Source organism: Hyalella azteca, unplaced genomic scaffold (assembly GCF_000764305.2).
Source record: "Hyalella azteca isolate HAZT.00-mixed unplaced genomic scaffold, Hazt_2.0.2 contig8729, whole genome shotgun sequence".
Lineage (NCBI taxonomy): Eukaryota > Metazoa > Arthropoda > Malacostraca > Amphipoda > Hyalellidae > Hyalella > Hyalella azteca.
In genome coordinates this window covers 158,314-183,423 of record NW_025938814.1, presented here as the reverse complement: position 1 = coordinate 183,423, position 25,110 = coordinate 158,314, and the positions used below count along the sequence as shown (strand labels likewise).

Here is a 25,110-nt window from a genome sequence, read left to right as displayed (position 1 = left end):
TTGCAGATCATAAATATGAAAATATATTTACGCAAAAAAATTTAAGAATCAAGCTCAATGTAACAGGCTAGTGAGCAATCCAATCCAAGCACTGACAACATGTTGACAAGAATCACAAGATATTACGATAAATTCCATAGAAGTTAGTTGTGCACCAAATTATCCTTCGATAGCTCAGTTGGTAGAGCGGTGGACTGTAGAGGAAACGGCTATCCATAGGTCACTGGTTCAAATCCGGTTCGAAGGAAAATATTTTAAAATTAAAATTAAGACATCAGTTTCATCATTTTTTCACTCATCACCACGAAGTAAGTCGCTCGAGTTCAAACCTATCTTGATAAAAATCAAACATACCTTGATGACTACGGAACGAACATAGAATAGTATTTTGACTCGCCGTCGTGTTGAAACAGATGTAAATCAGGTTGAGAATTACTATCACAAATTTGTAAACAATCCACATGCTTCGTGGGATCATCCTCCCAGCCAAATTTGGATTTTTTTTTAAGTAAAGCATATCAAATGTTAGGCATCAAGATAACACGAAAACGCTATTTACAGTATAGGTGCCATTGCAATATTTTTATGAATCGCCGAGCATAAATAGGGGAAATCAGCACTAAATATCATGCCTTTTCCAATCATAAAAAATAATGAGGCACTCAGTAAGCACATGTATCCTTCGATAGCTCAGTTGGTAGAGCGGTGGACTGTAGTGGTATACGGCTATCCATAGGTCACTGGTTCAAATCCGGTTCGAAGGAAAATGAATTTTTTAAACACAAGTTTGTTAGAATTGCAATCTCACTTTCAAATCTTGCGAAGTCACGAAACGTAACGTGTGATTATAGTTTGACAATCCCATGGCTCATTTATAAAAAAAAAGTGCACGGGAAATTGTCGAGCCACGTACACTAGTCTCATAAAATGTTTTTTACCGACAAAGATATTTTCAAGACGTTTTAAAATTAATAAGTTTATTAAATGATGAAATATAGCTGCATTTCTAATCGATATTTTTTGATTCTTTGAAAAACACAAAAACCATTGATAGAAAATGGGATTATGAAACTGAAATCGATGTGTTATAAAACTCACAACGAATAGATTACCTATCTACTATTGATATGAATGAAGAGCTTAGACACATATTAATGAAGGGTGATTTTTTTGGAATATAATAATTAAAGGTCTTACATATATTTGTCAAAGTGTGTTTGTGGGTATGTATATATCGCGCCGAAATCGCAGAATTGCCGATTCTATGAAATCGGCAGCCAGTTTGCCGAATCTGTAAAATCAGCGTTTCGTTGCTGATTCAGAAAATCGGACGTTTCAGTAAGAGTAAGAATGGTTAGATCAAGTTCGGTCAAGTTCCTTCCTATTTAAATATTTAAAAAAATAAATTGGCCAACTGACCTAACCCAAAATTCCTATAGTATAGAAATGCTGATTCTACAGATTCAGCAAACTGGCACCCGATTCCATGGAATTCGCAATTCCGCGATTTCGGCGCTACATATATAAGCGTTTGAAGCCTTGCAACGTATACAAAGGGCAGTTCGAGCGCGCATCTACAATACTTATCCTAGCGATATATTACATGGACCTTGAAATTTATTCGTAGCCAGACAATTTCAAGGCATTGCAAAACTGTGTGGAGAGAATTGTAACAAAAATTTAAATATGATATTTTTAGTTGCTACATGTAAATTTGTTTTGAAGAAAATAAATTTTATACTTTGGAAAAACACAAAGAAAGTTCAATGCGTTATTGGACGTGTTTTATTGAACTACACAAAAATGCGTTATTGGACGTGTTTTATTAAGTAGCATAAAGCCGCTTCATTAATATTACGGGATTCGGGATAACGGAATTTCAGGGATAATAGATCCCAGGTAACGCCAAGACCTGCTAAAGAAAATATATAAATAAACAATTCCCTATTATGCATCCTTCGATAGCTCAGTTGGTAGAGCGGTGGACTGTAGTGGAATACGGCTATCCATAGGTCACTGGTTCAAATCCGGTTCGAAGGAAACATTTTGCAGTCCAGAAATTTCACAAAACAGTTATATATATAAGCACCAATTATGCCAATATAAGCACCAATCATGCAAGACTGAAACGAAATTGTCTCAGACCTGTTGGAAGAGAAGTTCTCTCAGTAACAAAGCAAAACGATTTTGACCTCGAGTAGCACAGACAGGAGGCTTGTCGCTAGACGGGAAGGCAGATTTCATTCAGGACCTCATAATGAGCTGACTTTCGTTGGCATTCCCGTAAATATATACTGCACAAAAACATAACTTTTAAGAAATAAGAGCAAAACAAAATCTTAGTAATGGAATCTCATTATTATAGGTCATTTTTATAAAACAAGGAGGAAATTTCGTAATTATTTCACCTCCATTTTTGTCAGACAGGAAAAATGCATAAATACTTGTCCATGCCTCTTCACTCGATGCTGAGCAAAGGAACATAAGAATGTAACAGAGAGTAACCGAAGTAGGTAAGACTAAGAGAAGGCAGTAAAGGGAGGTAACAGAAATAACCGAAGTAGGTAAGAGAAGGCAGTAAAGGGAGGTAACAGAAATAACCGAAGTAGGTAAGAGGAGGCAGTAAAGGGAGGTAACAGAAATAACCGAAGTAGGTAAGAGGAGGCAGTAAAGGGAGGTAACAGAAATAACCGAAGTAGGTAAGAGAAGGCAGTAAAGGGAGGTAACAGAAATAACCGAAGTAGGTAAGAGGAGGCAGTAAAGGGAGGTAACAGAAATAACCGAAGTAGGTAAGAGGAGGCAGTAAAGGGAGGTAACAGAAATAACCGAAGTAGGTAAGAGGAGGCAGTAAAGGGAGGTAACAGAAATAACCGAAGTAGGTAAGAGGAGGCAGTAAAGGGAGGTAACAGAAATAACCGAAGTAGGTAAGAGGAGGCAGTAAAGGGAGGTAACAGAAATAACCGAAGTAGGTAAGAGGAGGCAGTAAAGGGAGGTAACAGAAATAACCGAAGTAGGTAAGAGGAGGCAGTAAAGGGAGGTAACAGAAATAACCGAAGTAGGTAAGAGGAGGCAGTAAAGGGAGGTAACAGAAATAACCGAAGTAGGTAAGAGGAGGCAGTAAAGGGAGGTAACAGAAATAACCGAAGTAGGTAAGAGGAGGCAGTAAAGGGAGGTAACAGNGACAGGAGGAGCTAGGTGACAGGAGGAGCTAGGTGACAGGAGGAGCTAGGTGACAGGAGGAGCTAGGTGACAGGAGCTAGGTGACAGGAGCTAGGTGACAGGAGCTAGGTGACAGGAGGCAACATGAGGTGCCAGAGGAGGATCGCCGCACCAGGCAGCGCTCGCGCTCGGAGCGGCATGGGCGGCTCTCTTATCTCAATAGCCGCGGGGATCGCCGGCTAAATCCTAAAACTGAGGCGCTGAAAGCTGACGTGTATAAGAAATTGGCTGAACACAGCAAACTTGAGAGAATTCACAAGCCGCTAGACGTTTCTAGATATAGCCAAACATTATGGATAGAGATACACTCGTTTGATAATTCAAGCAATAGAATAAACTAAGAAATTAAAACTACAATACAATAAACTACGAAATCTGTTGAAAATGCATTCCCACAATTTACGATTTGGAATTATTCCTATACTATTTACGAGATTTTATATGCGTGCAGTGCCTGATTCCATTCGTATTTCATGCACCTAATTATTAGTCAAGTTTATTTTTTCAAACGTGCCAAATCGCTCAAAAATATACGTACAGTGGACGCACGTAGGCTTTAAACTTAAAATAGACCACCACTAACGATAAATAAGACCGTGAGAAAAAAACGAAATCGAGGATATTCCGAATAAAGGGAGTCCAGCAGGATATTAATCAGCAATTCAGGAGGCGTACGATTCGAGAATTGCCTGTGAGACGTCGGCGCTGCGGGAGAAGTTGAGAGAGGCTCGCTATGGAAACGCGATCGTGCGTACGCTTAGCCATGATGTGCAGGGAAATACCAATGCGTTTCACGATCAATACCGAAAAGAGATGAAATGCCAAGCGTTTTATAATCAATACCAAAAACACCATTCACTAACCAAAAAAGACGACTGAAGCGTAAATCAGCGTAAGTAATTTTACGGATGGAAGGGACCAAATTTGACTTTTCCTTTGTAGCATCCGGATTGAATGGTATGAAGCATTGTAAGGTACAATGGACATGAACGCCATAATGTTTTAGCTAATACACAATTGATATTTGTCAGAGTAGATTAAAGGCAAATAACCGAGGAAAATTACAAACTCGCCGTTAGACTGACTGCTTAGTTCGCGGTAAATAATACTAAATACGTACCTTAAAACTCTAGATAGTTGTTAACTTTTCTCCTAAATAAAAAAAATGGGCTAAAAATTAAAATGAGACAGGCAGCAACTGAACAACACACTAGGGAAACATCGCAGACAACACACTAGGGAAACAGAATGAAACATATGGTACGTAAATCCTGCAGAAATAAAGAGTGTACGGAAACCGCGTAGCCGTAGTCAAACGACGGCTCACGGCCAGGCAACGCACCGCTATAGCGGGTCATCCGGTCATGGAAAGACAGCAGTCATTATTGCGCGCGCTGTGCTTTTAAATAAAAACTTGAAAGAGGAACGTCGATGCAAAAGCTCTTTTAATTAAGACGGATTCAACACCGGTCGCGTTCAGACACTAAGGTCAATACCATTGGCAATTTGGCATTACCATCAATACCATGTTCTGCAATCTGCATTGTCCTCAAACTTAATTCTAGCTGTGGCATGTTCACGAGTCACAACAATCATTGAATCAATTCTTTCGAACCCGAGCTGAGAGTAATATTAATTTTTTTTTTCGTACTAGTAAGCTCAAACTCGTAAATTTTTTAAAATAATAAATGTAACAGTCGAATTTTGCGGTATGTCATTCATTACATAAGTATGGCTGATCTTAGTTGAAAACGTAAGCAAATTTTAATAAATATCAGTCAGTCTACAAATCACACATCTCGATTCATCGTCCCTAAAAGCTTTGTCGAAAGAAGTAAAGGAGTAAGCATACCTAGTGCATTAAGTGCAATTCTTTGAAAGCGCATGCATCGGAATTCGCGGCATGACAAGTTACCACAAAAACAAGCCGTTGCGTGATACGTGTATGTCCTTCAATGACATTTATCGTTTTTCTTAACCAAATAAATACTGGCATTACACTTTATGCGTAATAAGAAGTAAAAACTTCGTAATGTAAATCAAACCCTATTACAGGATCGTGGACCGTGGTATTAGGCGAGCCAAAACATACCGAGCTTCTTCTGTTCTTCAATCTCAATACTATAAATACTGGAGTTTTGGACATTAAAAATACCAAAATTAGGTGAAGTTAATAATCCTGACTTCCCTTCTTTCTATAGGGCCTAGTAGGCTAGTCCGACCGACTTGCGAGAACTTTACGTGTGTTCATGAAGCTGCAATGCTAAATGCTTCGCGTTTTAGACTTCAGTCTCAAAAATAAACCTGGGGTCCGGGGATATACCTAGGTACCTTGCCACTTGCCAGCAATTTTTTCATCTTTAAATAAAGCAAAATTCACATTTATGAAAATTATTTCCAAGTTTAAATCATTATACCTAACGAGAAGGCATGTAAGATTAAGGGATTATGAATTTATGATCACATGCTGATTAATTTTAGCTCAAGAGTCAAACTACCGAAGTCTAGACTCTAGATTTAAGCTGTAAACTAAGCCTAACTTAATCACAAATGATTTAGTTAGCATAGCCTAGGTATAGTAGATTTGGTATTTTGGTCACACGTCGTCACTATTTGTAGGATTCAACTAATGAATATATAGAAACACAACACTGCTTACTTTTCTACTTTGAAGAGAGGAATATCATCAATAATTATAAAATCCTATTTTCTTTTACGTTGCTGTTCACTCTGAAGTCCACTGCAACAACCCTGGCCGGAGCAACAGACACAGCGCACCTCCAACCCTCACATCCATATTATCACTGAAGTAGTGGGAAGACGCTGCCACGCTGGACGCAAGGAGCCAAGAGGCCCCGAAGAGCGGCATTCGGTTTGGGTTCGAGCGAGGACAAGCCCGCGGGCAAACCAAAAAGCGATCAGTAGAGTCAAAACCTAATGTTAACTTAATTCTTTTTTAGACTTAGTTTAAAAACTCAGAAAGACCTCTCAGTAAAATCACTGTCGAAGCGAATTTGAATTGTACGGCATAAAAACAACATTCGGATAATCGGATTCATACAAACCTCAAGTATCCTCCTGGTTCATTCTGTCAAATTATTATTCTTTCTAAAGCCCCGTCCACACGCTCAAACTTATCGTCAGTCTTGCATGTCATGCCAGATTTGACGACAAGACGGAACGTGTGGACGCTCAAAGTTTGACGTCTTGCATGACGGGTGAGCGGAGTTTGAGGTTTGACAAACCTGGAAAAGACGGACGGGCGAGACCTTTGGGTTCATGCAAGACTGACGATAAGTTTGAGCGTGTGGACGCGCAACCGACTAATTGGTCAAACTTTTACTCAATCTCAGTTTATATTGATGATGAGAGCTGTGACATTGTTCCTCGCTAGCTCTAGTTTTTCATATCCCATGCATGATATATCCGACACTGGTTTCACGATTTATTTTGGTGAATTTATGGAGTTATATCGTAGTTTCCCATGTTTATGGTAAATTCGATCAAAAAGCTACAGTGACAAGAAGTTAAGAACAATAGAGCACTTACCTATGCGGCATTGATCGCTGAGTTCAAAGAAGTTGATCATACAGCAAACAGAGACTTTGTAACGAAGAAAATAAACTCTTTATCGAAAAGAATGTGCCAAAATGAAGTCGTCAATGCTGTCTGGTGCTGGTAGGGATGCTGTCTATCAACCCTCATTGTGGTATTTTTTAAACCCATTTTCGGGACCACCGCGTACGTTTGCATCGCTATAACCTAATTATGGTGGCAAAACTGCGATCAGTGCCGATCACTGCAGCGAGCAGCACTAGCTCCTCCATTGCCGCTAATGCACTAAAAACTGAAGAAAAGTTTGAGCATGTGGACGCTCTTCAGTCTTCCGTCAAAACCGGTCAAACCTGGCATGACATGCAAGACTGACGATAAGTTTGAACGTGTAGACGGGGCTTAAACTTTGCGACTATACTAATTTCATTAGCGCGATATTAATTCAAAGACTGAAAAGAAAACGTACTTGATTTGATTAAAACTTGTGACATCAAGCGTACTCATCTTATTTGATTGCATGTAAATTTTTTTTTTTTTTAATTTATAACAGCTCTCTATTGTTGATTTAACAAATGACTCGTGACAATTTTTTTAATATCGCCTTCATTCGTGAGTTAGATGACGAAACGTGCCGAAATTTGCAGTGTACCAGAGATTTTTTCTACAATACTGAACAGATTTGAACGAAACTTTGCATATAGAAACCTAACCTCCCAACGGTGATGTTTGGCTCGCGACAATTTTTTCTATTTTGCCTTCGTTGGCGAGTATTTTTCTCTTTTCCCCCCATTCGTGATTTAAACAGCAAATTATTGTGCTTTAATTCACAGTGTACCAGAGATTTCTTATAAAATGCTGAACAGATTTGAACGAAATTTTGCATACAGAAACCTAACCTCCCAACGGTGATGTTTAGCTCGTGACAATTTTTCGATTTTGCCTTCGTTTGCGAGTTATACGGCTTTACGTATTTGGCCCTTGGTCAATGCAAGTTCAAAAATCGGCCTGAGAAATGCCAGTTGTTTATCCGTATAGCCGTATAACACGCAAACGAAGGCAAAATCGAAAAAATTGTCACGAGCTAAAAATCACCGTTGGGAGGTTAGGTTTCTATATGCAGTGCCGTTCAAATCTGTTCAGTATTTTAGAAGAAATCTCTGGTACACTGTGAATTAAAGCACAATTTTGCTGTTTAAATCACGAATGAGGGAAAAGAGAAAAATGCTCGCCAACGAAGGCAAAATCGAAAAATTATCACGAGCTAAACATCACCGTTGGGAGGTTAGCTTTCCACAGGGTGCGCCACAGAAACTTACTTATTTGAAAAAATTCCTGTGCGGTTAGTTGGTCGGGTAGAAGGGCGAGAGGGGGTGCATCTGAAGGGGAAATTTCCCAAGTTTGTTTCTCATATAAATTTGCTGTAGTGCAAGAATTAACTGAACGCGATTTTGTTGCCCGTCAAAATGCATGTAAAATGCTGGTTGACAACCTGCCTGAAGATGCGGTCGTTTTTTTCAGTGGCGAGGCTCACTTCCACATTTCCGGCTGCGTCAACAGGATAAACATGCGTTATTGGTGTGGTGTAAATCCACGTGAGTTTCACCAGAAGCCACTTAACTGTGAGCGAGTTACTGTCTGGTGTGCGACGTAGGTAATGGGAATAATTGGTCCTTATTTTTTTAAGAAAACGAACGCGCAGTTGCCGTTAATGGAGCTCGTTACAGGAACATGATCGAGGAACTTTTTCTTCCAAGACTCAGATACTGTTTTCTCGAATAAAAAAAAATTTAAAACAATAACTGAAGTACTTTTGTTTTTATTGACCTTTCAAATAAGTAAGTTTCTGTGGCGCACCCTGTATATGCAAAGTTTCGTTCAAATCTGTTCAATATTTAAGAAGAAATCTCTGGTACACTGCAAATTTCGGCACGTTTCGTCATATAACTCACGAATGAAGGCGATATTAAAAAAAAATGTCACGAGCTTAACATCACCGTTAGGCCATAATGAATATTTCTACCAAGTTTCATCGAGCCACGTTCAGTACTTTGGGAGATATTTCAGGTACAGAGTCCGGCAGCGAGACCGGCCGCAAGTATGGCCGTAAATTTGTCCGAGACGCGTGAACAAGTAGTTTAGACGTTAAAATAAATTTTCACTTTTCAGCACTTTAAACAATTACCAGTTATTGATTGCTTGTGCTACAAGTTGTACTTGTTTGGAACTAATGTTTGAATAATAATTAAATATTTCCATAAAAATTTTTTATTTCATTTTACTACTGATATTTGCCTGGGTTTTGATGAATTACATCATTATGAAAGATTGACTGTGCGGCTGTATCGGTTCAACGATGTAGCGCGCCAAGTAACTCAGGCAAAATGCTTTGTCGCCAACTCGCTTTTGTAGTAGAAATGTTAGGCAAAAAAAGTCCATGCATGTAGTTTGTTAGGGTCAAAAACCCGGGATGAGAGTAATTAGTGGCGAATAATGTTATATTTTAATTAATTTGTAATAAGCTATTCAAGATTAACATCTTTGGAGTTTGGGTATCGTTAACAGATTATTTACTCTAATTCTTCTTCATCACTGAAGTATGACGAAGGCTTATAACTTTGCTTCTTTATCACAGAAGATTTGCTGCATGCAGCTGCAGTTACTTCCCGGGACCCAGCCAAAAACTGCTCCGCTTCTCTCAGTTCTTGCGAGTAGCGGATAGCTCCACTCAAAGATTCGTCTTCAAAATCCCCATCCGAGTCCTCGTCGCCATCTTCTTGATCCTTTTCACTAACTTTAGACTTATCTGTACGATTAACTTTTGAAACTGGAATTTTTCCTTTCTTAATTTTGCGTTTCTTCTTTGGAGGCTCCCGAGCACCAAGAGCGTTTTTAGGACAAGAGTAGCTAAGGTGGCCCAATTCCCCGCATTCATAGCATCTGAGAGCATGGAACATAAGCCGTCAAACATTATTAATAATAGTAATACTTATATTTTTTTGGAATATCAACCTTAGTAAATATTTCTGCACACAAATACTGTAAGAGCATAGTCAAATTAGCATTGAATTAGCTTACACAGTAGATATGCATATGCGTACTCTGATATAGTAAGCATGGGTATAAAAATGAATCTAAGTGACTTTCTAACTTTCTTAACATATACAATCGAAACAATATTTTTTTTGAGAACAATTTTGAAAACTTTTACAAATCTTTAGCAATTAATTTTAAACTTTTAACCGTAATACGTCAATAATTTACCTGGACTTATCGGGATATTCTTTCCTCTTGATGAACTCGGCAGCCCTGCCGTTGTCCTTAGCCATTGCTGCTGTAAGCGTCCGGCCCATGAGCTCGGTCTTGTTGACAGCAGACACGCATGCCAGGGCCTCCGTCCGTGTCAGGTACAGGAGGAACGCCGTGCCCATGCTCTTGCGTGTCACCTTGTCCCGCACGATCGTCACTCTGGGGTAGAAATTCACATTTGAACGTTACACATTGTCATGATAATGTTTCAAATATCGCGTTTGAAGGTTACAAAGTGTTACGATAATTTGCTAAGGTAACTCCTTGGAAATGCTAGGTTAGTCGCATTCAATAGCATCAAATCAATTAAAATAAATGATTCATGTTTTGAAGTACGCGACGCATTACATTAATTTTAAATAAAGGGTAAATTTCGCGTATCTTTACTACATTTCAGTCTGATCTGTTCAAATCGTAAGTGGCATTATCAAAACAGATTTGAATTACAGCCCCGTCTGTTCAAATTTTTCTACTTAACTCAACTTTTCCTCAGCTAAGTTATATAATTACAAGGGAGCATTCCTCAGCAAATAATTCATCTGAAATTAATTATCATAAACGTCCGCAGGGCTAACCTGTAAAAACAAATTTTTATTCCCGCTAGTGGTTAAAAAAACTGGAGCTAGCAACACTCGTCTCTAATGACGGAGCCAGCTCGTAAAGTGATCTCAGGCTAAAATTCATCAAAACTTTGAAATTAAACTGTTTTCTGGGGAAATTGTCAAGCGCCGATCATGAAATGTCTGAGCTCAACTCATAGCCTGTTTAAATGTGCATAAATTAAACGGGTAATTTCTGTGCAAATTCTGTAAACATTTTATAAGTGATTTCCAACGAACGATTAGCGGTAAGAGTTGCTCGGAAAAAATAAACAATTAATTCACCTTCATAGGGTCTTTTGATATCTAAATGAACTGACCACATCAATTGCCCAAGGGATAGAAAACACAATACACGCAAGGCAAAAATAATTTTATTGATAACTTCAGTACCTGAACATTAATATTCTTTCCTTTATTTTTTTTCGGCAAATAGTAGAAATCGCTACTCTATGAAAGCCAAGCAATAAACCTCACGAAAACAGAAATAACTGAATTATTTTTGCTGAACAGCATTATTACACGTTAAATGAAATGTGAAAATTCAAATTTTGAGAAGAAAAATTCCAGTACACAATACCTGAAAAGTAAAAAGAATTTGCCGTTCAGTAGCTCCTGGAAAAATTATTAACCCGTCATACAACTCAGAGAGAGGTTCTTGAAACAATTTTACTACTTGCCGCGACCGATGGGCAGGACTTAAGCTTGCAAACACCGCTGTTGTAACAGAAACTGTTGCTTCAAAACTTGGTGACCAATAACACATTCTATGACCTGATTCATCATATAGCAAAATCAATGTGAAAAAAAACATAGAAATTAAGGTAAGAACTACTGTTACGACATGTTTATTACCGAATAATTCGACACTTTCAGAACAGCTTCCCTACTACTCTCACAAGAGTATGATCAGTGATCAAGAAGAATCGTTCACAAAAAATATACCCGTACACTACGTTTTTAATGCCCACGTTTTACGTAGTACTTTCAGGTTAAAAACAGAACCTTCCTGTCAACCTCCAAATGAAAAATGCAAACGAGTCTCACTTCATATTCATTCATGTGAGCCGCCTTAAATGCTAGTAATAACCTGGCTGTTCAAAGAGACATTTTCGTATCGTGTGAGCTGAGCTTGACTGGTAGCATCTGAACAATCAGTAATACTGATGGCAAGCACGATAAATCAAGTTGAATGAAATTCAAAGGCACAGGCAAAAATACATCAGTACATATTAAATGCAAACAGTATGCATACAAACAAGCAAATTTTCAAAAAACAAAACTGCTTTCGATCCCTGTACAAAAGAAATTGAATGCGATACAATATAGAAATAAATTAATTCAACAAGTCGTCAAAAAAAGTGAACGACAGCCAAGTGCATAGTAACCTTAATTTTCACCTAGTTTATTTGCATCTAAAGAATAATGCAAACAACTGCTCGGTATTAGGCCAAAATCTCCACTTCATTTATTCATACATAAATAATAATGCAAACAACTCGTAGGTACTAGCTACGGGCTTGTCAGCGAGGTCCCAATTGCACCTTCTTTAATTTAAATCTAAATATGAATGCAAACAACTGCTAGGTACTAGTGACAACCCCTGTCCCTGAATTCCATCAATAGAGCTTTGACACCATAGAAATTTGATCAAAACACTATATTTAAAAATTAATTTAGATACTTTACTATAGTGGTTGACGTAAGTAAATGTTTTACTAGGGAGAAGGGATACTAGTCGTAGCAGAAGAAGTTAAGGTAGTAATAGTTGTCTGAGGGATGGTCGCAACTGAGTCAGTGCCAATACGGCCAGCAGTAGCCGTAGCTGCATTAGATCTCTTCTTCCTGTTTCGACGACCAGCGCCTGCACGACTGTTACTTGTCTTATTGAAGTTATTGGCCTTATTATGAGGTAATTGTTGCTGCGGCAGCATTTGATCACTACATCGAACCATGTTTCTGTCACCCAGAACGTACTGTAAACGTCGCAGACCTAGAAAAGGACCATGGCCAAGCTGTTGTAATTCTTGTACCCAGACGTCATCAGCATAGAAGGTTATAGAGCGAGCTCGACGAGGTACTTGAAGTTCGCTGCTGTCAATACAGGGAGGCACAGGCTGTTCTAAGCTCTCACTGTTACCTGGGTTCTCTTGATCCGTGTCTTGAGGTGATGCCCCCAACTGATCAACATTAGGATTATTGTTCACTTCTGAATAATTTCCATTGACGGGCATTTCTATTCGAGCACCTAGTCTGCTTTTGACTGATAGCGGAATTTCTGCAGTGATCCCAATACACAAGCTAGGGTTATGGATTTTAAGAAAGCGCATCAGGCTAGCATATCCATCAACAAAACCACACTCTTTTGGTACCAACATGGTAACTGACGTCATAAAAGTGAGATCCTCAACAAGATGAGCGCAAAGTTTGCGCCCATTGGAAGCTTCTATTTCCCTTACCTTAAGAATCACCCAGTTTGCGGTAAATTGGGTCATACAAATCACCCACACATGTTTTGTCTCAGATAAGAAACTGTTGCATATTTTCAGTTTTGAAGTCATAGTTAAGTCTTTGTACATCAACTTCTCTAATCCTTCGTTAATCAGAGCTAGGTCATGGGCCGACATCCTATAGCTTGAGTTGCCTGCATCCATTATGCATACAGAAATTTCATCCGTATGCACCGTGCGATTAGAAGTAGGTAAGAGTAGCTCGGGCTTCACATCATATAATGGTTTTTGTTCCGGGTGGATGTTAGTCTGGAGTAAAGGATCATTGACAAAAGAAGTCCAGAGGCATGGTGCATCATTCACCACACCAGCTCCCCTGGCAAAGTCTGCAACACTTTGTTGAAGTTCTGCTGCACTGAAACTCTTCAAATTCCTTGTCAGAGCTTTCTTCTTCTGTCGAGATTGACTCTTCTTGGATTTCAATAGGACTTTCCTCAATCGCTCCTTATTATCATCAAGCGTTGAAAGTTCATCATGATTCCCTTGACCACCATTCACAGAGACGGAACTATAACCCTCTAAATTTTCACCTGCAGATAACTCAAGCAAGTCCAGTTGCCGCTCAGCAGCGAATGAAGAAGATAAAGAATCATTCATCATTTCTCTCTTAAAAGAGTTGATCAGAAAAAAACTCACGGAATTAATCTAAAAGGCAGCCTGCACAGAAGAGACATGAACATTACATAAACATTTGGAGAGTAATAAAATTACACTTGAAATTCATTGAGGGAGTTTGCATGCCATGGTCATTTTAAAATGCAAGAGATTTGACCCACTTTAGGGACACTGGCACCATGGCATATAAAGAGAGTGGAGAAAAAAAATTAATTGAACTGAAAGGAATACAAATCATTTAGGTAATTACAGTATTTGTCAGTATGTCTGAAATTTTCCCTTATTTGGAGACATTTTTTAGAAGAAGCGAAGAAGCAAATAGTACCATGTTGCATAAGCTGTTGATCCTAGCCTCACAGTAGTAATTTCTAACAAAAATCTTGTACTCAGAGCTCAAGTCTATGGCACCAAGAATCAAGCTCTGTGTTAAAAAAAAGCCCCGGATAGAAAATAGCACATTGACAGTTCAGTACAGAATCGTATTTGTGTATGTAATAATTAGTTGACATTAACTCTTTCACATGCAAGTAGAAAAACATCAAGAAATTCATGTTTCTGAAACCAGTCTGAGAGAGTATGAACAATCATAATATATATTTTCTAGTGCGAATTTTCCTAAATTGGGCATAGCATTTTGAAGGAGAAATTCACAGTTAGGGAAGCTATTAAATACAGTCATTTCACAGCAAATAATTAATATTATTCAAATTGAAACATTTGAATCTTAAGAGTAGCTTCTCTACATCAATTTGAGTCAATTTTGTTCAGTTAAATTGATTAATTGAAGATATTGTTACCGTCAAGTGGGGTGATTTTGGCCACCACTACAACAGAAACAAATGGCAGCAAAACAAAATAATAAACGTTGGCCAAAGTGACTGGGGTGACTTAGGCCAACATTTATTATTTTGTTTTGCTGCCATTTGTTTCTGTTGTAGTGGTGGCCAAAATCACCCTACTTGACGGTGCTTCCATCTTTTTTAAAAAAATGCAGACTGAGCATCAGTATCATTGTTCAGGTAAAAAATTCAATGTGAATGCTCACATTTTAATTATCTAGCATGGTAGGGATTAATGCTATGTACGGAATGATGGTCAGATAAATGGTGAATGGCAAAGGCATGATAATACTGCCTCAAACACAGACTGGAGGCCATGGCGAGTCTTTTTGAGCAGAGAATTGAAGTGACCATATGTAGTCACTTACCTACAAATGGGTTAAACTAATAGAAAAACAATCCCATGCAAGTTAACTTACTTAATGAGCTTTCCAAATTTGTCAAATATTTGATGGAGGTCTTGATTGGTGAGGGAGAAGGGAAGATTTGAAATGTAAACTGTGGAGCGTGAAGGTGCTAGTGCTGATCCACTGGAATGCTGCATCATTTGCTGCATTCAACACTTGATCAGCTCTCTTCACGTGCAGGCAGAAGTGCGGCTTGTTTTGACAGTGTCTTGGTCTTGATACTTTGTTCCTCTATCATCTAGACTGCAGGAACCTGAAAAAAACTTCATTAATGTTTACAGTATTAACTTTGCAGCTAGCTTGAGTAGCAATTCAAGGAGATTTCTAAATGTATAATTACAGTATGGAGTGTTGATAGGCTTCACTGGAAGCTGTTCACTGGAATAGAAAGGCATCATAACCATTGACTAATCAGGCCTCATCTTTATTGATCATGAACTGCTGTCTAGGGAGGATTGAAGATTGTCATTAATATCAAATCACCTGGCTACTTTGATCTTAAATATATACCTATGTTGCACCAAAATTGTGGTACCTATTGCCAATTCTATGAAATTGGTAGCCAGTTTGCGAAATCTGTAGAATCAGCATTTTGTTGCTGATTCAGAAAATTGGATAGTAGAGTTAGAGTCAGAACATAAATGGACAGAGTTAGAAAAGGTTAGGTCAAGTTCCTTTATATTTAATTATCTAAAAAACTAATTGGCTGACTGACCTAACCCCAGATTCCTATGGTATAGAATTACTGATTCTACAGATTTGGGAAACTGGCTGCTAATTCCGTAGAATTGGCAATTCCACAATTTTGGCACAACTTATATACTCATCAACCATCACTCTAAGCAGACTATGCTTAGAGTGATGCACATAGTGCATAGTCTGCTTCATACACAATAATTTATGGCTCAACATATATTGATAAATCAATAAGACTTGCTACCACCAACCTGTGAGACCAAAATTAAAGTTTATAAATAGACCTTCAGTCTCCAACTACAATTATGAGTGAATGTTGATTTCAACATTGAGTCCCAAGAATAAACCAGCAATTCATTCAACTTTGCAATAGAAATAAAAGCCCTAATCCAATTTTGTTAAAAAGCGTATGATATTGTTACCCTGGCAGTGAAGTAGCTAACAAAAAGTGCCAATAAGAATTGAGACCTTGAGAAGAATTCTATGAGTATTATTTCCTGTACTCTAGATTGATCAAGCCTGAGCCTGGAAATTAGCAAGGTCTACATCGCTATATGCATGAATCGGCCTAGTTATAAAAAAGCCTACTCTTTTTTTTTCCCTCCTTCCATATGGTCTAGGCCATGTGTGTCTGGGAACTTGGGCTACTTGTTCCTGCAGTCTAGCCTATCCATAGTACAACTCCCCAACCAATTCCAATCAGATGACAATTTAGAATCAATAATAAAACACAAAATCTGATTAGTTTCTGTGAAATTGGAGCTCTCTGTTCTTTAGTGACTAGCATAAGGCTTAGCAAGAATTTTGAAGATAAAATACTCCAAATCAGTCAAAATCTATAAGTGAATGACATGAGCTATAAATTCCAGTGCATGAATAGCAGGATGTGCAATTTTGCAATTTTTTGTGCAGCCAGGCCAATTTCACATTTTCACCTATAATTTTACATATGCCATTAAGATAGTAAAACAAAAACTGCTTTTGTTTGCTAAAATGTTTCAGCTAAAAAGACATGTTTTATGTTGTTTTGAAATTTGGGGCTCTAATTCTAAACCTACATTGTCTACACTGAGGCTACATATTTTTTCGAATTCTTTTGAAGTTCTGAAATCTAAACCTAGCCATTATCAAAATAAATTTTGAAGGTAAAATTTAGAAAAGAATCATGTGCCATAAGCTGATAAGCATTCACAAGCAGAGCGATGACAGGCTGACAGCCCAGGCCTGCCTGACAGCCCAGGCCTGCCTGACAGCCCAGGCCTGCCTGACAGCCCAGGCCTGCCTGGCAGCCCGCAGCCCCAGCCCCCAATTGAATTTTTTGAACCACAACCCATAACTTAGTTCATTGATTATTGCGGCAATAATTTTTTAACCTTAAAGCAGGTTATTGCAATTGCAGGTATGTTACAACTTAGGTACAATCTATGACAGCAGCACCAGAGCTAGCCTGCTAGGTACACCGTACAGTACTAACAGTAGCACCAGAGCTACCTAGGTACAGCAGCATTCTATGGTACGGTAGTAACGGTACCTAACTTTATAGCCCCACATAACTTTAAATGTAGATGCTCATTGCCCATGCGGGCCATGCCCAGCCCCAAATCCCAATGCCAATGGCTTATGGTCCTCATGGCCTGCCCCTGGGGCCCTGGGCAATGGGCATTGGGCCATGGCCAGGATGGCCCCATCATCGCCCCCATGGCCCCCGTCATGCCAGAGCAGCCAGACCCCAGTGCCCCACAGGCACAGGGCACAGACCACAGTCCCACCAAACAGCAAAAGTTCAAAGGTATAAGGCCAGGCCCGCCAGGAAGGGAGGAACTATATTTCTGTATTATGCTGTATAATGATGATTGATGAATACTTCAAGTTAGTAAGATTTAAACAGTGATGAATCAACAGAATCATCTGAATCAAATATCAATGAAACACATTAGTCTAATCATTAGTCGCCAGTCGCCACTCACCACACTCCACAGAAATGCTACCAATTCGAAAAATTAATTCCACACCTTCTAGTTTGAAATCACTTTGAATATTAACGATTGCTGGTTAAAAACACAATCTTCTGAGGCTCTGATTCTTCTCCTAAATCCTAATAGTAATAGGCTACTAAGTTTTTACCTCAAGAAGTACAAGTACAATATATAAACAATAAATTCAAAATTAAATATATTATATTGACAATATTTATATGATATAAATTAATTTTCAAAGATATATCATTGAAAATTTAAAGTATAGTCTGCTCGGCGGCTTGAAAAGTTGAAGTTGACTGTTGACTAGTGTTGAGGAAGGGCCAACCCGACCGGACCGTAACTGTTAACTGTGTGAGCGTAAGGCGACTATGAAGTCGTCATTGTGTGTTGTGACCAAAGCTTGGTACTTAGTCAAAATCTTGAAAACCAGGTTAAAATATCATTGAAAACTATCTCTTAAATTTGGGGCATATGTAGTTACGAAGAAGACTATAAGGCTTAAAGTTTAAAACTCTCAAATCCATATAACGTAAACGGTAAGTCGAAGCGACAGATATAGGATGGCGGGCGTCGTAGCTATGCGAAACACAAGCAAAGGCTACCGGGCCTACCCGTGAGATAACTGGCATAAGGATATTGTTTAAAAATAAAGTGAAGCTTACTATAAATCTACGACATCTACATCTAACTCAAATGGTCAATATTTTTGCCCATTTTTCGACTTGCCTGCAATAAATTTCCAGCAGTTTTCATTCTGCCTGGAAAATGTAGTTACTGGAACTATCGAATTTAATTTCGCGGTACTTGCACCTAATAACTTTGTCCTCTGAACAAATACTATACTACTAATTACTAGTCACGTCAACACCGCATGCCGGAAATAGCATTTTGAAAGAAGTGAAATTGAAGACCAAAGTGGTACACATTCATCTGGAAGAATATTAAACCTCGATAAATCTGTAGCGGTAGAAGTGACAAAATTTAATTGATCACATCTGATATTGGGATTCTTCACAAGATTTTAACAAATCCAATTGGCCGAATTTGGTAATGTACTTGCGTAACTTTCAATTAGCATTGAGAAATTGGACAAAAGTCTATCACGCATGATCATAGTGGAGCGGTTCGCAGTAGAAGGATGGAAATGAATACTACATTTAAGTTAACATGTAGTTGTATTATGTATAATGTATGTTATGTATGTACCAACAATGTATATTACATTGTTGGTACATTGTACGAGTAATAGAGATTCCTATGTGCTTATATATGCACTGCATGTGTCATAATTAATCTAAAAAATAACTTATCTAACATTTGTTAACAGCAAGGAATCGTTAATGCTCTTGGTACCGAATAATGAATAACATCTGGCATACACACGTAACTTTAGTATATTTGATGCTTATTTGATTTTTAGTACAGCAACTACTTACGATATCACGAGCTTTGTACATCTGCACGGTACTTAATTCTTATCGTACCGGTTTTAATATGAAAAATTAAATGTGTAATGCATCTGCTCCTTTCGAATATTTTTTGCCCGAATTTCATTTTAAGCATAGTTCAGCGTTAGTTTCAGCATTTATCAGGCCGTAGGCCGGTCGGAAATTCTTAACATCGCAGAACGTTCACAGCTATTTGCGGTTTCGAACACGCAACTCGCTGCTCGGGCTCCAATTTTGCTTTGCTTACCGCCCGGCCTCCTCGCCGATTCTAACCAGAAATTGTCGCAGGTAGCTGGGACCAAACCCGCACCGCACGGCTGTAATCTTGGCACTCTGTGGACTGTAACCACTGGCCAAAATAGCTGCCAAATTTCACTCATCAAACCTAACAATAACTAAATAAATGTAATTAAACCATACTAGGAATTTCAAAACGAAAACATGGAAAATGGTGGGTTATAAATATTTGTTCTACAACCACCAATACCTATAGAATGAAATAGTTTTTCAGCTTTGTTGGAACATCAAGTCGTATATTCTACTAATTTCTACCTCCAGCTGAATATATATTATCGAAAAGTTCACAAAAAATCCTCAGTTGTAAATTTAGTTACATTTACACGTTTTTAAAATAGTATGCTAAGTTTTTTTGTGCATTCATTTGAACAGAAATAACGGTGGAACATTATGGTAAATCTTAGTTTTAAAATGAACACTTCGAAGAAAAATAATAGAAAAGTCGGAGAAAAAATAATAATAGCCGGAGAAAAATAATAGAAAAAAGATCCAATAAAACTGAATGATAAACGATACGTTGTTGAATTTCTAGATTAAACTTAATTTACGACATGCTTTAAAATTAATGAGTTAAATGTGAAATTTAAAGTTAGTTATAAGCACCACGCACAAATCAACATTGTTTACTTATTTTTAATTCTAATATTTTACAATTAATATTTCATCAGATGATCAGATATTAGACAGCAACATCAGTCTGCTCAGAAATAAAAAATAAATTATATGAAAACGGGATCGAGAGCACCGTAAGAGGTCAACATCTGAACATTAATGCCAGTAATTATTTTAAGACAATTCAACATACACAATCATGCAAACGATGGCCATACAATGACTGAAAACCCATGCCCCAATAATGAATAATGTACAGGTATGTTGGTTTTCAATTAATATTTTAAACTTAAAGCTATATCATTAGTTGTTTCTTCCCGTGTCAACTGAACAGTCGCTCAATCGCCTACAACTGTAAATACATTTATAATTCATATCATTATTACGGTGGTGCACATCCTTACCCCCAAAAAATTGCTTTTTTATCTAACGATTACTTAGAATATATACGAAATTGGAACTTTGTTCATTATAATAATACATTTATTACGTTTACAATTGATGAATTTTTCAGTCAATGGGACCTATTCGTAACAGTGTGCCAGTTTAACACTAACAAGAAAATCGCCTGTTGTAAAGAACACTGCACAGAAGCATGTTTAAATCTGTAAAAATAATAAATCTAACTGTGTAAGATTTATTATTAGAACAGAATATACTTATATATAACTTAATTTCCGGGTATACTTAGCAATACAGAATCCGCAATTTAAATTTATGTTTAATAGCATGTATATAATCTCTTCATAATTAACACTAGACAAGAAATTAAGGAACCAGCAAAAATATATGCTGGAAGATCAAAAACGCTAACTAAATTTTAAATGAACGATTAAAATCCTGTAAAATGCTGGGTGATCACGAATTTTTAAGTTTAACGTCCCGTTTCATATTTGCATGTGTGGCAAGAATATTAGCCTATATGCATACCCTGGAATTGATTAGCCTATATGCATACCCACAATCAATGCAAAAAGTCATTAAATTTATTTGGCTGTTAGAGACTAAACGCGCATGTGAATTGAATATACAAAATAATTGATTTAAGTTCGACCAATCACGTTAACTAATTCAATACTGTCTTTACAATTTAAAATATTCAATACTAGTCAGCCAGCATTTGAGTTTATAATAAGTAATTTCATAAATGATCGAATTATCAAATGGTCTAAAACAAGCAGCAAACTAATCTCAAAATTCTGTTGAAAATTCATGGTAAATTTTTTAGAGTCCAACGTTGGCGATTCATGGTTATTGCTGCTTATTTGTGAGGTTTTTTCAACCAAAAGTCATATGCTGTTCCTATGCAGCGCAAGAATTTCTGCTTTATTGAAGCGGTGCGAGTCTCAATGCGTAATAACTAGACGGCATCTTTATTATAAATATCGCACACAAATTCAAATAGACTACATCTCCAATTTGCTATTTTTAAAACTGAGATGAACATATTAGACTCTATCAATAAAATTAGGCGATAATAAATTTTCATCCATATAAATTAATACAACGGTAACTGTGACGTCGCTCTGAGACGCTCGTCAGCTTCAAACACACCCTTCAGCTACATCATCTATACCCGGCAGAACTTTGTCATAGTCCCCCTTAAATGACACTCCGTTTTCTTTGGGACAAACAGGCCCGCTTGGGTTGCTCTACAAACACCCCAAGCTTCAGTCTGCCTTGCAGTGAGATAGCGCAAACACCCGTGCTGATTTTACCCGGACCGACGTGGATTTTCTTCTAGTGATAAGTAACCTTAAGTGCTTTCCCTCTTACCTATATGAATTGTGCGCAACCGCAGACTGATAAAATGTTGTAACCATTCGTAACGCCCCTAATAACGTAAAAAAAACCTAAGAAACTTCTGAAGCGCTTCTCGCTAAGAGCCAAGATGGCGACTATAGCGTGGCCAGACATGGCGGATCAGAGACAAACTTTCAGTTCGTGTGCCTTTGTAGTAATTCCTAATTATTTCAACGGCGTAGTAGATTTAAGGCGTAGTAGTGATTATTTCTTAGCCTAAGCTACTGTAATCTTTCATGACGTCCCTAACAACGTAAAAAACCTAAGAAATTTTTGAGGCGCTTCCCGCTAGAAGCCAAGACGGCGACTATAGCATCGTTAAACATGGCGGATCCCGCACACTTTTCAATGGTCTAAAGACCCGTTCTCAAGCCAGTACCTAATCTTAACCCTTTTGTGTAGTTTCTTATTATCATGGTCTAAAGACCCGTTCCCAGGCCAGTACCTAATCCTAACCCTTTTGTGCAGTATTCCACGTCACCCATATGAAATAAAGCGGAGAAAAATATCTACCGGACTTTTCTTTCACTCCTGTTGTGTACAAAAATCTGGTGGAATTCATTAAATTTATTAGTGGTAAATAATCCGCTTTTCTGGCCGGTGTCAAGCCGAACCCGAAGAAGAATAATAGCAGCAAGAACAATCAGATTTCCCACACCAGCCTAACCGTACGGTGCTCCCGCTTCACCTGTGTTTGCCTAGCAGTTTTTTTGGAAGGCATACCTGCAGCATCTGACCTCGGCCGCGGTCCTGCTCTCCTCTTGATCTGACGTTTTGGTGGCTCGACGAGAGCGTGGTTCCCCTACCTGGAGCTCAGACGTTCTCCTGCTCAGCAGCTGTGGTCACGGTGGTGCTACACTCCTGGAAGCTACACTCCTTGAAGCTTCGGAGACGTCAGAGGTGAGGCTTGATTCTTGGCCAGAACCTGCTTACCTCGCTCCTAGCCAATTGTTCAAAATTGGATGATCCTTTGGGATTGGACCGTTATTAATTTGTGAATTCCACCGATTTTTTGTTGAACACTGATATTAATTAGCCATGTACTGTATTCAACTAATTCTCAAGCTTGGGTTTGTTTACTTGCAGGCGTGTACCGTGTGATGTTCATGGCCAGCCATGGATGACCGAGCCAGCCGTTGATCCATCCTTTGAACTTAAATAAAGCCTGTTCAGTTTCTAGTAGCAAATCATTTCTTATTTTCCTGATTCGTTGAAATTGGTTATGGTTAATAACTGAAGTCGGAAATTCAGTCATCTTCTATTAAAATTTAAATTCAATATTCATTATTTTTGTATATGTTGAGCCATACAGTTGTGCCAGTGGAATATATCAAAAGGCTCAAGGAGGAGAAGAGGATGGCGAGCGCGGAACCATCAAAAAGAGAACGACAGCTGCCCCGCAGCGAACTAGAAAGGCTACTAGAAACTATAAAGGACGAAATCGACACCTTAACGTCGATGAACCTAGATGAGGAAAACGCGAGATACGAACCAGAGCAGCTGATCCAGTGGTCCAGAAACCTGAAAGATAAGATGATTTCGTACAACCGTTGCTGTAAGCTTCTGAAGTCGACACTACTTCGGCAGGGCTGCAGCGCCGATCTGCAACTTGCCAAAGATAATAAGCGCGGTCTTCAGGAAGGCTGCGCGCAGAGCCTAGCTTTCATTAACGAGCGCCTAAAACAACTTAACCACGATGGGGTCTCATCCTTCCATTTCGACACTTCATCCGTTCGATCAGGCTACTCCCTCTCTTCGCAACTCGACGAGTCGATACCCCCAACAGTCTCAGCCGCACGGCCAGATTACCCTGCAGTCGTCGAGCCCACAGCCTACGCTCCGCGTGAACCCAGTCACCTTCCCACACCTACCTCCTCCTTAGACACCTTACTACGAACAAACCCCATCCATTCCACACTAGCCCCTCTAGACCGATTCCACCCGCACCCCAGTTCTGCACCACTCTCTAGCTCGAAAGACTCCCCCACTGTCCATCCGGCTGCCACCCCATCTACAGCTTCGAAACTCCCTAACTACGGCCCAAACCTCTCACTTTTGCCTTCTTACTCTTCGATCATAATTCCCCAACACCTAAACGGACCGTCACCCTCACTCGGATCGTACACGCCTCCGCATCCCGACCTAAACCCACGTAATGCTCTTCCCATCCAGGCAACTCCTCACACCAACACCAGACGAAACCCTTCCCAACTGAATGCCCTCCGCATAACCCATTCTTCCAAGCCAACTCGACATCGCACCCGAACCCTAACATCCAGGCAACTCACCACACCGACATATCACACCATCACACCAACACCAGACGAAACTTTTCCCAACTGAATGTCCTCCGCATAACCCATCCTTCCAGGCCAACCCGACATCTCATCCGAACCCTAATATCCAGGCAACTCACCACACCAACATGTCACACCATGCAACACCAGACTAAATCCACCCTTACTGAATGCACCTCGCATAACTCATTCTCCCACACCTACCCGACATCGCCCCCGAATCCAAACATCTTGGCAACTCCCCACACTAACATATCACCACAACAGCAGACGAAACCCCCCGCCCACTGAATGTTCCCCAAATAACCCATTCCTCCAGAACAACCATGCATCGCCCTCGAACCCCAACACCCAAGACATCTTGACAATGTTCGCGAACTATATGTTACAACAAAACCTGATTAAAAAAACGATAGACAGCTTCAATGGCACACCTACTCAGTTCTGACCGTGGGCGGCCACCCTACGCGAATACGCGGAAACCCTGCGGCTTTCCCCGCGCGAAACTCTCCAATTGTGGGAAACCCACTCGTCGGGACGTCCGCGCGCAATTATAAAAACGAGACGCACCTCTGGTAGGAGAATTACCTCAGAAGATCTTCACGCCGTCGGAGACAAGCTACAACGCCTCTATGGAGCCACAGGAAGGATCGCCGATGACCTGATCGCCAGGGTTGACAAATTCCCTGTAATTCGAGGGTCAAACCAAGCGGAGCAACTGCAAGAGCTACTTGACCACTGTGAGGTCATATTACAACATATGGAACACTGCCCCGAGATCAGTATGAAAATTATTTTTATTAGATCAGTAAGAAAAAGGAAAATAACTTGCTGCCCACGAGAAAAAAAGTGTCGTAGTGATAAGAATAATTGCTCGACGACATCAAGTAAACCAGTTCGAGTATTTTCCTGGTCGCATCTCATACAG

General features: G+C 39.1%; 2 protein-coding genes, 1 long non-coding RNA gene and 3 other non-coding genes across 9 annotated transcripts in view; 4 read left to right on the top strand and 2 right to left on the bottom strand.

The window, feature by feature from the left end:
* The window catches only part of LOC108675008, a 38,708-nt gene extending 32,399 nt beyond the window's left edge, over positions 1-6,309 (bottom strand). Inside the window, exon 1 of one of the 3 annotated variants that reach the window (XM_047881730.1) lies at positions 6,285-6,309. The gene's annotated coding sequence lies outside the window, so the exon portion shown is untranslated. Of the gene's footprint in view, positions 1-2,145; positions 2,168-5,878; positions 6,012-6,284 lie in introns of those variants that run through there. The other 2 variants (XM_018163000.2, XM_047881729.1) reach the window with 2 other exon arrangements.
* Trnay-gua lies at positions 164-247 on the top strand. The gene is given in 2 exon segments: positions 164-200; positions 212-247. It is a non-coding gene; the product is annotated as a tRNA-Tyr (tRNA).
* Trnay-gua lies at positions 680-764 on the top strand. Its single transcript is given in 2 exon segments — positions 680-716; positions 729-764. It is a non-coding gene; the product is annotated as a tRNA-Tyr (tRNA).
* Positions 1,956-2,040, top strand: Trnay-gua. The gene is given in 2 exon segments: positions 1,956-1,992; positions 2,005-2,040. It is a non-coding gene; the product is annotated as a tRNA-Tyr (tRNA).
* A 2,951-nt stretch (positions 6,310-9,260) lies between the features above and the next one.
* LOC108675007 (zinc finger CCHC-type and RNA-binding motif-containing protein 1) lies at positions 9,261-17,933 on the bottom strand. Of its 2 annotated transcripts, XM_018162998.1 has the most exons (4): positions 17,714-17,933; positions 15,063-15,303; positions 10,036-10,239; positions 9,261-9,711 (listed from the first exon to the last, which is right to left on the bottom strand). In XM_018162998.1, exons 2-4 carry the CDS (start codon positions 15,197-15,199, stop codon positions 9,342-9,344), a joined length of 711 nt encoding a protein of 236 aa, XP_018018487.1. In that variant the 5' UTR covers positions 15,200-15,303; positions 17,714-17,933; the 3' UTR covers positions 9,261-9,341. The 2 variants fall into 2 exon arrangements, with proteins under 2 accessions (XP_018018487.1, XP_018018486.1); XM_018162997.2 differs by lacking the exons at positions 9,261-9,711; positions 10,036-10,239; positions 17,714-17,933 and adding an exon at positions 11,036-13,846 and having other exon boundaries at positions 15,063-15,126.
* A 4,516-nt stretch (positions 17,934-22,449) lies between these two features.
* On the top strand, positions 22,450-23,067 carry LOC125178300. Its single transcript, XR_007156854.1, has 2 exons — positions 22,450-22,785; positions 22,972-23,067. It is a non-coding gene; the product is annotated as an uncharacterized LOC125178300 (long non-coding RNA).
* Positions 23,068-25,110: the final 2,043 nt, after the last annotated feature.

Excerpts from the sequence above, each read along its gene's own strand:
- LOC108675007 (XM_018162997.2), bottom strand. The coding sequence starts at position 13,789 with ATGATGAATGATTCTTTATCTTCTTCATTCGCTGCTGAGCGGCAACTG.